We start from the raw sequence: 14,216 nt of genomic DNA, 5'->3' as shown, positions 1-14,216 counted from the left end.
TCTGAGACTAAATGGCAATGCTATAATGGTTCTGTATTATACTGAGGGGCAATGGTAGCACAAGTATAGGGCAGCTACAATGGGGTGAGGCTGGTAGAATGGGACCACGGTATGCTAACTATACCCTTCCCAAATTATCTTCAATGGCAATGCAGACAGGCAAACAGTATGCTACAGTATCTGTCTGTGTCTCTCTACTGTGCAACTATATCCCAAGCCATTGTGCAGTTTGCTATCTACAGTTTTAACAGGGTAATACACTGTTAGTGGGATTTTGTTATACATTTCAAGAAATGGATAAACTCTGTTTATAATGGGTTTGTCCTTGACTCTGACGCAGCCAGCTAACTCAAACATGTTTTTGTTTTTCATCTTTTTATCGGCTTGACGTCACCAAATTATTTGCAGCTGCTATTCTGGACGAAAACCGCTTTCATTTGTCATCCAGAACAAAACTACCTTTTCTTTCTAATTCAGGATAGTATTTGAAATTATGTTACAAATTAATACTTTTGTGATATTAAAATGCAGTAAGTAAGGTTTTAAAAGCCATTCTCTTACTTCTTATTGTAGCACATTAATCACTGGCCCCTCTTTAAAAGAGGGCTAACCATCTTTAAAATCCATTCTCTGACCTCTTATTGGCTTAAACTACAATTACAATGTAATTCCAGTACAATGTAGTATAGTGATCTCAAACTGCAGTTACAATGTAATTCTAGTACAGCCTAGTGATCTCAAATGTAATTCCAGTGAAGTCTAGCGATCTCAAACTGCAGTTACAATGTCATTCTAGTGATTTCAAACTACAGTTATTATTATTTATTTCTTAGTGGACGCCCTTATCCAGGGAGATGTACAATTGTTACAAGATATCACATTATTTTTATATACAATTATCCATTTGGGTTTTTATTGGAGCAATCCAAGTAAAGTATCTTACTCAAGGGTACAGGAGCAGTGTCCCCCACCTGGGATTGAACCCACAACACTCCGGTCAAGAGGTCAGAGCCCTAACCGTTACTCCACACTGCTGCCCTACTTACAATGTAATTCTAGTGCAATCTAGTCTAGTGATCTTAAACTGCATTTACAGTAATTCTGGAAATATTTTGTTGAGTCAAGAATAGAAACATGACTTTTCTGGGGTCATAAAGATGTTAACATTGCGAAAGCATGTTGATAATTAAGAAATATTATTTCTACATATTGGAGAAAGAAAATGATGTAATTACAAAAGTGGAAACAGACACATTTATTTAAAAAGGCAGATAGATAGATAGATAGATAGATAGATAGATAGATAGATAGATAGATAGATAGATAGATAGATAGACAGATAGATAGATAGATAGATAGATAGATAGATAGATAGATAGATAGATGGATATATAGATAGATAGATAGATAGATAGATAGATAGATAGATAGATAGATAGATATTAAAAATGTATGCAAGCTAAATCAGCAAATAAATAGCTATAGTCAATTTGTGATGTAAAGTAAGAGCGGCGCTCTTTTGCTGCCATCTGCTGGTCATGCCTAGAGACTGCAGGCATGAAGTAAAGGGAAACACGTACAGGTCGTATCTGTCTCTTGTCGACTCAGGCATTTAAACAGTAGTTGTTGCTGCTGTAATTTACGCTTCAGAAATTAGGGTTGAGACAAACGACACTTGGTATAATTAAGCCATCGAACCACGCAATTAACAAACTAGCGCTAACTAAAAATGTTTGCAAAGACGAGAGCTTTAATGTGACAACTCTTGAGTTGTGGTATATGCAATTAAGAAAGTTATTGCTTTGGAACAAAAATAAATACATAATGTTCAGTTCGGCTAAATGTCGCTATTACCTCATTAAATTCAATTTTTATACCGCTGGTGTGTATACATTTGTGTTGTTTTTTACCTAATGTCGTGAAATTTAGTGTTGAAACTAAATTTACCGACGTCAAACTGAACTATAGCTGGCAGTATTTATATGACTGCCTGGTATTTACTATTCACCCTCCAAATCTATGTTACACGGCAAAACAACAAAGAAAATTACTTTACCAGATTTTTTACATTAGCATTGATGATGTAAAAAAACAACCGAGGACACGACCTCTGTGTCCTCATCATAGCTAGTCATCGCCATGGGGATGAGCTGGTGGCGTATTATTGAACTGCTTACCATTTAAAACAAACTGTATTTACAAAAAAAGTTTCTCAAAATGAGATTTTATTTGGATTAATAAAAATGTGTTGGATTTTTGGACTTTTCATACAGGATTTTTTTTTTTTAACCTTACATACATAACACGTGTCTGAAAACGTACTAAATTAAAATATGTTAACAAAAACGAAATTCTGCCAGAATTCTCATGCTTTGGCATTATTAGCTCGATTAAATGAACAAAATATGCCGATTAAAAAGAAGATATTTATAAAATAAAGGATTTTTTTCAAGCTTACCTTTGCTGAACGTCGGATCTCTGGCGGCTCTGTACATAGAAGACGCGCGTGCCAGCTGTTGTCTAGGCGGGAAAACAAAACTGGGTAAACCTGACTGAAAGCACGAATGGCGTTCGTTTCAATTGATGTAATAACTTTGAAGAAATTTTCCGTTTTTTAAGGGATGACAGAACAGCTGTCGTGTCGAGTTTTTACCCTATTGTTCATTCAACCTTTTTTTTTTATCTCTGGTTTGGGGGGGGGGGGGTTGTTGTGGAAGTCATCAAACATGTTGCTGCTTTTGTGGTACATTAGATTATATTTCGCTATATTTTGTAAAAATGTTTGTAATTTCTTTATATTCTGCAAATGCTATGGTCTGGCAGAATGTTGTGTTTTTAAACATTACACTTGTGTAACCTAACCCAATACACAACTCCACACTCAGCTCACACACAGATTACACATGTTAATATAAGCGTTTTGTCTGTTTTTTATTCAGGTGTAATTACTTCTAAAACGGTTCCAGTGGCTGCCTCTAATCAAGTTGAGAGTGTACCTTCTCTTGCACTCTTTGTAAGACAGACCCCCCCAGTGACGGTATTTTTCCAGTTTCCCCCCATTGTTTTGCTATACATGTACCATAGTTTACCTTGGTTTGCAATGTTAATTAATTTAATATGCGTTACCATACCTTGTCTGAACTTGATTAGAGGGAGGCATGAAACAGTAGCCTTAAGTTCAGGGAGCTGCAGTATTTGTACTACTGTAATACCGTATTGTAGCGATCTCGGTTAACGCAGGCCAAGGCGAGGCAATCCACATACAGGCGGAGGGCGGACGCGAACCCGGGACCTCTCGCACTAAAGCATAGCGCCGATACCGCTGTACTACCTCTGCAACCAACACTGCCTCCCTGTATGATAGTGCCTCCCAGAGGCATTATAATATGGAACTAACCTGTCTGTATGGAGCGCCATTTGTACCAAAACTATCCAGCCGTTAGTTTGTCAATTTGTTTGTCAATTCGTGAATTTGTCAATTTGTTAATTTGTTTGTCAATTCGTGAAATTTGTCCAGCAATTCATCCATAAATGTGTCAATTCATACAGTAATTAATAAACGTATTTGTTAATTCATCTAATAATTCATTCATTAATTTGTCAATTCATTAATACGAAAGGCTGTACGGACCTGCAAATTTCCAATCAACCAGACAAACTTCCCAACAAACAGACAAACTTCCAACTGTCAATCTCGCATTGTGCCGAAAACACTGCAACCTTTCTAGCCATGGGAGCACACACTAATATTTTAATCCATAAAAATCCAGCCTCACTCCAAATCCAGCCTCAATCCATCTTTCAAAAGATATTCTATTTAACAAGATACTCGACTCTGATGATTTTCAATGGAGACTCCTGTCTCACTGCACGCAAAGCATTGTGGTATATAGAGAGTTAGGCCAAAAAATTCTATGGAGAGTCAATGCAGGCGTACGAAATGTTGCCGGTTTTCGCCATGTTAAAAAAATGCATAAAACTTTTGAAGTAGATTTCACATTTGCCCAAGGCCTTTTGAAGAAAACAGCAAATGATGACAGTACGTAGTTATTATCAAAAATGCTATTTTCTGAGCACTGTCCCGTTCGTTGGCGCATGCGCAGAAAAATCTGTAGGCGATGCAACCAGGCAGGTCACATAGCACGGCAGTGCCGACAGGGTCAGCAAATAGAATCCGGTCCATCGAGGGGTGTTTCCGAAGCCAGGCCCGTATCTAGCCAGTCTAATGAGAGGTTGGTAAAATAGTGCCCTCTGGTGTGATGAGTCAAATACCAGGTGGGGGCCTTTTCTGGCTCCAGTAATGTAGCCCCAGTGTGCCCTGATGTACTCCAGCGATTGATAGGTTGGTGCCCTATAGTCTATGTTATTATGGGTGGGGTGGAGGTTCCTTGTCTTCTGGACACCGGCTCTATGGTCACTACCTTCACGGAAAGTTAATTTAACCAATTCTGGGGGAGGGGGAAGCTGAATGATTGTGGGTGGTTGCAATTTAAAGCCGCCAATGGCTTGGAAGTTCCATATATTGGGTACTTGGAGCTTGAGGTACAGGTGCTGGGGAAAACTATCCCTCGTCGAGGGGTGCTGATTGTTAAAGATCCCCCTGATAAGTACGTTACCGGAAAGAGCTTATCCCTGGGTTGTTGGGTATAAATGTTGTCAGCGAATGTTACCGTGAATTGTTTAACCAGCAGAAATGCATTGTTTCAGGTCTCCTTGGTGCAGCAGGCTAGTGTGAGCTAGAGGAAGGCTTTGCTTCAGTGTCACAGGTTGGGGGAGGTAGCGGGGAAAGAGAACCTTGGTAAACTTAAAGTGCAAGGTAAGACACCCATGCTTATTTCGGCAGGGACTGTAACTTTGGTCCCCTTCTGCAGCACTCTTGGAGCCAGGAGAAGGCAGTCTACCTTCTTTAATATTGCATAGGCTAGTCGAGGGTTAAGACCAACAGAACTCAATATGGACAAATACAGCTTCATGAAGTTGGAGTTTTTGGCCCTGAAGTGGGCTGTTTCTGAAAAATGTAGGGAATATCTGTTTGGGAATGCATGCACTGTTCACACAGATAATAATAATCTGAGTTATTTAAATACTGCTAAACTTGGTGCTGTGGAACAGCGTTGGGCTTCTCAATTAGCATCTTTTAATCTGGATATAAAATATCGGCCTGGTAAAGTTAATGGTAATGCAGATTCTCTCTACCGCCAGTATGTTTGTGATTCTGCTCAACAGGCAATAGATGGTGCAGTGCCAGGGACTCGGTGCCACAAGTACTCAGCAAGCAGAGGGTCCTCAGACTTCATATCAGGCTGTAATTGTGCAGGAGACCGTGACTGCCCTACCTATCCGTCCAAGAAAGGATATGGGATCACTAGAGGCCTTGGATCCAGTGATTGGAAGGTTCTTATACTATTGGAGGAGAGGTTAGGGGCCTGATCGAGCAGAGCGAGAGGGTGATCCTCCTGAGGTACTGGAACTCCTTCGACAATGGAGGGTTTACATGCCGGATGGGGGTAAAGAAATTTGTCAACTTATTTTGCCAGCTATATTGCATTCTGAATTAATGACTAGCCTTCATGATGACCATGGGCACCAAGGTGTTGAACGTACCACTACTTTGGTGTGCCGGAGGTGCTATTGGCCAAGAATGGGTAAAGACATCGTGAGATGGTGCCAGGAGTGCCAAAGGTGTACTGTGGCTAAGGTTGTTCAGCCTAAGGTCCGCACCTATATGGGGAAGCTGTTGGCATTCCAGCCATTGGAGGTTCTTGCCATCGACTTTAACATTCTGGAGCCATCAAGTGACGGTATGGAGAATGTTTTGGTCCTTACTGATGTATTTGCTAAATATACCCAGTCAGTGCCCACCAGAGATCAGCGGGCAAGTACTGTGGCAAGGGTGATGGTGAATGATTGATTTTATAGATTTGGGGTGCCGGGGAGGATCCACTCCGACCAAGGACGAAATTTTGAAAGTGAGTTGATTAAACAACTTTGTCAACTTTATGCGGTTAAGAAGAGCCGCACCACACCGTATCACACCGTATCATGTGAATGGTTTAACCAGACCCTCCAGGATTTGCTGCGCACCCTTCCGCCTGAAAAAAGGCATTGGACTGACTATCTTCCGCAGGTATTGTTTGCATATAATACAACTGAACATCAATCTACAGGTCAGTCCTATTATTTCCTTATGTTTTTGCAGGGATCCTCAGTTGCCGGTGGACCTCCTTTTGGGAGCAGGTGATGAACAGCCTGTAGAGGGGCAGAGTCACAGACTGGGTGGAAACACATCAGGAAAAGCTTAAATCTGTCTATGAAGCGACTAAACAGCAGCTGGAGGCAGCTGCTGCTCGAGATAGGAAAGCATGTATGAGCTGTCCAAAATTGGTGTAGCATGAAAAAGTGCCCCCCCATGAGATAGATCCTACACGCCCTCTGATCCACAGTCATTAACTCAAAGACACATCGCAATAAAAATGTATAGACACTATAGACTGCAAGCTTATCAGGGTATAGTGTACTGCCTTTGAAAGAACTTCTGGGTAGCTCCGATTGTCAGAAGACCTGTTATAGAATATTGTATCAGAGAGGATTGTGGGCTGGTTTGTCCACTGACTTCTGCTGAAAGAACTGGCGGCTATCCTCCTCAGAGTCATCATCCTCGCTCTCTGAAAAGGTTAGAGTGACTAAGGTAGTCTAACATTAACGGCTCGTAGGTACATTGTATTGTGTTGGAATTATTCTCTTCGTCCATGATATTTGGATATCTGCGTGCAAATGGCTTTGCTTCGTGTGTAGCTATGGGCGGAAATTGCGGAAATCGCGGAAATCAACGCTGTCATGTCACACTATCCTGACATGTTTACAACGCGGCGCACTGAAGCTTGTCGTGGTTTGAACACTTTGTGCATCAAAACAGCCCATCACAACAATAGGAGGGGCTGTAAAATGTGACAACAACACATTTTCTATTGACGTAAGTCTATATTCACTTTCACCACAAGTACCCTCTAAGAAACGTATGTTAGTGAATAATACAAAATAATTTGTAAACTAGGTAGTTTCGCAGATGTAGAAATGTTGTAAAAAAATATTTGTTTAAAGTTTCATTTTTATTTCTTAAGTATACATTGTATGTTGTTTTTAACACTATTTAAATAGTTTATTTCTTTCAATTTCTTTCGATCCCTTTAAGTTTCTCCAAATAGTTTTATTTTCAAATGTCCCTTTTTAACACGAAAGTTACTTTTTAAAAACATGTTAATTGTATATAACATTTTTCATTACCAATCAATGATAATGGTCCCACTTTAAGGATTAAAAAATCTGGTCACTTTATTTTATAACCTCTAAATGTTGCCTACCATTGTCCTATCAACAATGGATTGCCCTTTGTTACCAGCAGAAATAATGTAACAAACGAAGACAGACACCAAGAAGAAAGAATTAGCGTGCTACGGGGGTCGGCTCCGGCTGTGAGAAACCCCTGCTGGATTGTGGGACACATTGTGAAATAAATATTTATCCTAAAGTTTCTAATAAATAAGGGTGATTCCTTTCACAAGCCCCACCTCGTTTTTTTAAAAAAATCTACGGATTACCTGCAGAGGGGTGAGTCAAACAGAGAGAGAGAGAGAGAGAGAGAGAGAGAGAGAGAGAGAAAACAATTCCAATTAGTGTCAACCAAATTATAAAACACCTGAAACACTCCTATCTGGACCATTGGGATACAAACACTAAAACACAAAACAAACTAGAGTGCTATCGAACCCTAAATAGAAATTACACCCTGGCAGAATACCTGGTAACTGTCAGAAACACAAAGCAGAGGCAGATCCTGACCAAATACCGGCTCAGTGACCACAACCTGGCCATTGAAAAAGGCCGACAGAGGCAAACCTGGCTGGCCAGGGAGAACAGGCACTGTGGTCACTGTGAGACAGGAGAGGTCGAGACAGAGATTCACTTCCTGACACACTGTGAAAAATATAAAAACATAAGGGACATTTTCTTCCCCAAATTCTGTGATTTAGTCCCAGAATTCCCAAAAATGTGTGATACCCAGAAGCTGTCAATCCTGCTGGGGGAAGACAAACACACAGCCAGACTGGCTGGTCAATACGTGGAGACCTGTCATAGCCTGAGGGACAGACCGTGAACACGTCACACTAGAGAGGGAAAAGAGAGAGGGAGGGAGGGAGGGATTCTGTTTAATATAGAAAGAGGGAGGGAGGGAGGGAGGGGGTATTGTTTAATTGAGGGAGGGGGGATTCTGTTTAATAGAGGGAGGGAGGGGGATTCTGTTTAATATAGAGGGGGGAAGGGGGTACTGTTTGATATAGAGGGGAAGGGAGGGATTCTGTTTACTGTATTAATATAGAGGGAGGAGGGATACTGTTAGTATTAAGAAAAATTCTTTGTCTGTATATTTGAGTTGGTTATGCCATGTATGTGCTTTGGCAACACAATTATTTTTATTGTCATGCCAATAAAGCCAATTTGAATTTGAATTTGAGAGAGAGAGAGAGAGAGAGAGAGAGAGAGAGAGAGAGAGACTGTCCCTCTGTCTGTATGTGAAAGGTGAGGGATGGACTGACAGAAGCTGGAGACTGCGCGATCTGTCTGTATATCTATCTATCTACAGTTACTTATGTATCGATATCGCGTCTGCCTGTCGTCTGTTTGTCTATAGTGCAATTCGGGGACTGTCATTATATGTGTCGTTACTGCTTTACGTAACACACACACTCTCTCTCTCTCTCTCTCTCTCTCTCTCCCTCTCTCTCTCTCTCTCTCTCTCTCTCTCTCTCTCTCTCTCTCTCTCCCTCTCCTTGGAAGAACTCGGCTCACGCCAAGGTAAATCTCGCAGCTCTCTCCGCTCCTAAAGCCGTCGTTACATCATTTAACAGAGGGCACAATCAGAGAATAGAGTTAAGATGACAAATCCGATTTAACGAGTACTTACAGTCAGTCAGCAATGGAACACGCTGTGTCTGACGGGGGGCGAGGTAAGGCAAACCTATTCGCATTTCCATATTGTGCAATATTACAGGATTAGATTGTATTCGTTTCCAGAATGTGATTTCAGAGGTCTAACACGTTATTTATGTATATATAACCCTGTCATGACCAAGCATTTTTGACATGAGAAAAACTACTTTATTTATGTAACTAGATTCCGTTTCTTGTACAAAACGCATTTTTTCCTTGTCCGGCAACAAATAATGTACTGCATATGAAAAATTCTGACTTGTGAGGCAGGATTTAAATAATAATAATATGTGGTGGCTAAACATTGCCTCATATGTGATACAGAACTGAGCATTTTTTATTTTATTTTTTTTAATAAAATGGTTCCGTCATTTTATCCTTGTATTTATTATTTAACTGAGTGTATTGTTGTCTGTATTTGAGTTGTAACGCTCTCTCATTATGTGTTTTGATCATTTGAACTCGTGGATTTCATTGAATTATGTTTTTTTTTTTTTTCCATACAGCTTCTATACTGTATTGGTATCTGTAATTAGCGACCGCTAGTCTAAATATGATAGAAGGGAGTGGGAAGAGGGTGAGGGAGAGGGAGTGGGAAAGGGGAGAGGGAGAGGGGAGAGAGAGAAGGGAGAGGAGTGAGAGAGAAAGGAAAGTGTGGGGAATGAGAGAGGGGAGAAGGAGAGAGGGAAAAGGGGAGTGAGAGGAGAAAGGTGCAAGAGGATAGAGAGGATAGGGGATGGGGAGAGAGAGGGGAGAGGAGTGAGAGAAGAGGGGAGAGGAGTGAGAGAAGAGAGGATGAGGAGAGAGTAGGGAGAGGAAGAGGAGTGAGAGAATAGGGAGAAGAGTGAGAGAGAAAGGAAAGTGTGGGGAAAGAGAGAGGGGAGGAGAGGGGGAAGAGGGGAGCGAGAGGAGAGAGGTGCGAGAGAGGATAGGGGATGGGGAGAGAGAGGGGAGAGGAGTGAGAGAAGAGGGGAGAGGAGTGAGAAGAGAGGATGAGGAGAGAGTAGGGAGAGGAAGAGGAGTGAGAGAGAAGGGAAAGGATAGGAAGAGAGAGAGAGGGGAGAAGGAGAGGGGTTCGAGAGAGGGGAGCAAGAGGAGAGGGAGTGTGAGAGAGAGAGGTTAAAGGGTGGGAGAGGGTGATCATGTTTTAAAATTAAAATATGTTTGATGTAACATGTGTTTAATTCAAAACTGCACATCTGAGACCCGTGTAGCTGACTGAAATGCAAAACAGGGAAGATTTACAGACTTACTTTGCCAACTACAAACACTTTAACACCCCCCTCCCCCCTCAGCTATGACCCTCTCCAGCGCCCCCCCGGTGCGCCGCGGCAGCACCCCCGTCCCGATCAAGCACCAGCTCAAGAGGGAGAGCGCCATCGTCTGCGAAGACTACGATTGGACGCCGGGCCTGCCAGGCCCCGCCCCCCCGCCAATCAGCTTCTCCTCGGCCTCGGAAGAGTCCATCGCCCCTGCCGGGCGGGGGGAAGCCGGGGGGGAGGGGGATGGAGATGGGCTGATCCACATTCTCCTGCTGGGGCAGAGCGGGGTGGGAAAAACTGTGCTCGCTGGCGCCCTTGCAGGGGGAGATGGGAGAACTGCGTCTGTGGACTCGGAAACCACTGAAGGTAAACCGAGATCAATAAATGGAGATCTGTTAATCCATTATTGATTATACCTCAATCAAATACGCCAGCATTGCCAGGACAAAACTTAAACAAATTGTCTCCCCTTCTCTCCTGTCTCCTGTATTCCCTTTCTCTCTCACCCCTCTCCTCTCCCTCAGGAGACAGCTATGAGAGGACAGTAACTATAGATGATGAAGAAGTCACTATTATCCTGTACGATAACTGGAAAAAGGTACGACTAAAATCTGTCTGTCTGTCTCTTTGTGTCTGCCTGTCTGTGTCTCTGTCTGTCTGTCTGTCTGTCTGTGTGTCTCAGTGTTTATGTCTGTAATGAATTCTCTCTCTCTCAGGACCTCTCCCTCCTCTCCTTCGATCTCTGTTTCATTCTGTTTTCTCTGACGGATCGACGCAGTTTCCAGCGCGCCTCAGAGCTCCGCCTCCTCGTCCGGGAGTCCCGCCCACAAACCCCCATCATCCTCGTGGGGAACAAGAGCGACCTGGTGAGGTCACGAGAGGTCAACCACGAGGGTACGAAGCCTGTCTGTCTGAGAGAGCGTCGTTACAGTAAACCGCACATCCTGCTGACTCATGCACTCAGTTGGGCAATGTCCCTCCTTCCTGACTTGTATCTCGCATTGATTCGTTCCGAATACTTTAAACCCACCCCAACTACTGAGTGGCAGCACATTCCTACATTTCTATTACAGGATTGTAACACGCTTGCGAGATTTAAAAAGATGTTCGTGCTTGTGAGATTTAAAGCTATAAGACAGTATGATTGGGAGTATTCACCAACTTGAAAATAGCTAAAAATAAGCACCTAAAAAATAAATGAATAAAAACCGAAAAATGATAGTTAACTAGCGATTACATTATAATTAGGGCTTCTGTCTTTTGGTTTTTATTAATTTCTTTTTTCGGGTCTTATTTTGAGCTATTAACGAGTTTTATGTAAATCGTTTATTTTTTCTCACTTCATTACAACCACCTCCTACACTCATTAGAAAGCACTCTATCTTTCTAAGTATCTGTCTATCTAGTTATAGATCCTGCTGACTACATAGGATATTGTAATTCAAAACAGTACAATTTGTCTGTCTGTGTGTCTGTAGTAATGCTAATGGGTTTGAGGACTGGGAAATAACTCTCAGGTCAAACTGGTTGTCTGCCCTAACCTCTCCACTCCTTCCTGGCACTATATTCCTGTGTTGAATCCTCTCTCCCCTTCCTATATTCCTGTGTTGAATCCTCTCTCTCCCCTCCCTATATTCCTGTGTTGAATCCTCTCTCTCCCCTCCCTATATTCCTGTGTTGAATCCTCTCTCTCCCCTCCCTATATTCCTGTGTTGAATCCTCTCTCCCCTCCCTATATTCCTGTGTTGAATCCTCTCTCTCCCCTCCCTATATTCCTGTGTTGAATCCTCTCTCTCCCCTCCCTATATTCCTGTGTTGAATCCTCTCTCCCCTTCCTATATTCCTGTGTTGAATCCTCTCTCCCCTCCCTATATTCCTGTGTTGAATCCTCTCTCTCCCCTCCCTATATTCCTGTGTTGAATCCTCTCTCTCCCCTCCCTATATTCCTGTGTTGAATCCTCTCTCCCCTCCCTATATTCCTGTGTTGAATCCTCTCTCTCCCCTCCCTATATTCCTGTGTTGAATCCTCTCTCCCCTCCCTATATTCCTGTGTTGAATCCTCTCTCCCCTCCCTATATTCCTGTGTTGAATCCTCTCTCTCCCCTCCCTATATTCCTGTGTTGAATCCTCTCTCTCCCCTCCCTATATTCCTGTGTTGAATCCTCTCTCTCCCCTCCCTATATTCCTGTGTTGAATCCTCTCTCCCCTCCCTATATTCCTGTGTTGAATCCTCTCTCCCCTCCCTATATTCCTGTGTTGAATCCTCGCTCCCCTTCCTATATCCCTGTGTTGAATCCTCTCTCCCCTCCCTATATTCCTGTGTTGAATCCTCTCTCCCCTCCCTATATTCCTGTGTTGAATCCTCTCTCTCCCCTCCCTATATTCCTGTGTTGAATCCTCTCTCTCCCCTCCCTATATTCCTGTGTTGAATCCTCTCTCTCCCCTCCCTATATTCCTGTGTTGAATCCTCTCTCCCCTCCCTATATTCCTGTGTTGAATCCTCACCTCTTATATCTCTCCACTATATTAATGTTAAGTCACCCCTGCTAATCCTATAATACTGGTAACTCCACTCTCATCCCCATATTACGATGTTTAACCCTCTCTCCCTATATTAATGTTAACCCCCCTCTCTCTATTACCATGTTAACCCCCCCCCCCTCTCCAGAAGCCCGCTCTCACGCCGCTCTGTTCGAGTGTCGCTTCGTCGAGGTCTCTGCTGCTCTGGATCACAACACCTCCGCTCTGCTAGAAGGCGCTGTGAGGCTGCTTCGCAGATCCGAAGGGGCCGGGCCGGGCCTGTCACCACGGAGACGGAGGGAGAGCCTCACCAAGAAGGCCCGGCGCTTCCTGCAGAGCCTGGTGCCCAAGCACTACCCCTCGGGGGGCAAATTCTTCCGCCAGAAATCTAGATCCTGCCACGACCTGACCGCAACCTAGAACACAGGCCTACAATGAAACTTTAAAATTACTTTCAACACAATCACTGACTGCTAACCAAGGCCTCTTTAAAATCCATTCTCTTATCTCTTATTAGCACTGGCAACATTATCACTGGCCCCTTTAAAGGAGAGCTAACCATCTTTAAAATCCATTCTGTTGATTCCTTGATGACTAATACCAGCCTCTAACTCCTAAAGAAAGTGTGGGTTGTGTATGGCAGATGTATATTTTGTCCATTCACATGTCTCCATATTCTTCACTGTACTAAAACCACATGCAGTATTAGACAGACTTTCAATGATTTTTCTGCCTTTAAAAACGTGTTGTATGTGAAGAAAAAATGTATGTAGCCATTTTACTTTTAAAAAGACAAGATAAGTAAATCAATATATTATCTTGTAAATGCTAATGCAGAACTAAGACAACACACCACAATAAATGCAGTGTAGTCAACGTGACCAACAGACATGGTTTTTAATAAAATAAGTTTTGCAAATGTATGTAATTTATGTATAAATGTATCTTTTTACTGAACAGAAATAAAAACGTGCAGTGGAATTTATAATGTAGCACTTTACCTCATAAAAAACGTATTAAATTGTTCTAGAGGTAATTCACAATTCTTTTGCATGTAAAAAAGGTGTCTATATGAAAAATACTGTATTGCATTTCACAAAACATTAATCTTTAATAAAAATGCAATTCAAACTCTTATGGTACAAGACTACTGTCTGTCTCCTCACTAAACTAATAGAAGTGTCTCTAATCAACCCCATCCTTTAATTTTCTATCAGCTAGCCCCCCTCCCACATTCTTTCTCTTGAATCTGTTTTTTCCTCTATTCCTCTTGTCCTACTTTCTTAGGGTGACTAATACATGTTTTTTTTGTTGTTTTAGTTCGATTTTTTTTTTTAATTCCGCATCTTTAAGAAAGGTAGAATGTTGCGAGAGGCTGAGGTGACAGTCGCTTGGCAACCATCGTCAAGGAGACAGAATACTAATGCCATTGGAATGTCACCTTCA

The 14,216-nt window shown here is 42.3% G+C and overlaps 1 protein-coding gene across 2 annotated transcripts; it reads left to right on the top strand.

Annotated features, from left to right (window-relative positions):
* The first annotated feature begins 7,659 nt into the window (after window positions 1-7,659).
* rem2 (RAS (RAD and GEM)-like GTP binding 2) lies at window positions 7,660-13,907 on the top strand. Of its 2 annotated transcripts, none has more exons than XM_059016858.1 (5): window positions 7,660-8,853; window positions 10,284-10,616; window positions 10,775-10,848; window positions 10,967-11,144; window positions 12,919-13,907. In XM_059016858.1, the coding sequence occupies exons 2-5, from the start codon at window positions 10,286-10,288 to the stop codon at window positions 13,188-13,190; spliced, it is 855 nt and encodes a 284-aa protein (XP_058872841.1). In that variant the 5' UTR covers window positions 7,660-8,853; window positions 10,284-10,285; the 3' UTR covers window positions 13,191-13,907. The 2 variants fall into 2 exon arrangements, with proteins under 2 accessions (XP_058872841.1, XP_033852980.1); XM_033997089.3 differs by having other exon boundaries at window positions 7,661-9,005.
* Window positions 13,908-14,216: the final 309 nt, after the last annotated feature.

Source organism: Acipenser ruthenus, chromosome 54 (genome assembly GCF_902713425.1).
Source record: "Acipenser ruthenus chromosome 54, fAciRut3.2 maternal haplotype, whole genome shotgun sequence".
Lineage (NCBI taxonomy): Eukaryota > Metazoa > Chordata > Actinopteri > Acipenseriformes > Acipenseridae > Acipenser > Acipenser ruthenus.
Note: the sequence above shows the minus strand (reverse complement) of the source record. Positions and strands in the feature narration are given on the sequence as shown.

What these genes read in the sequence shown, in the direction of transcription:
- rem2 (XM_033997089.3), top strand. Translation starts at nt 8,975, where the DNA reads ATGGAACACGCTGTGTCTGACGGGGGGCGAG. An exon ending in TGTGTCTGACGGGGGGCGAG is followed by an intron (nt 9,006 to 10,283) that starts GTAAGGCAAACC and finishes CTCCCCCCTCAG; the next exon opens with CTATGACCCTCTCCAGCGCC. An exon ending in ACGAGAGGTCAACCACGAGG is followed by an intron (nt 11,145 to 12,918) that starts GTACGAAGCCTG and finishes CCCCCTCTCCAG; the next exon opens with AAGCCCGCTCTCACGCCGCT.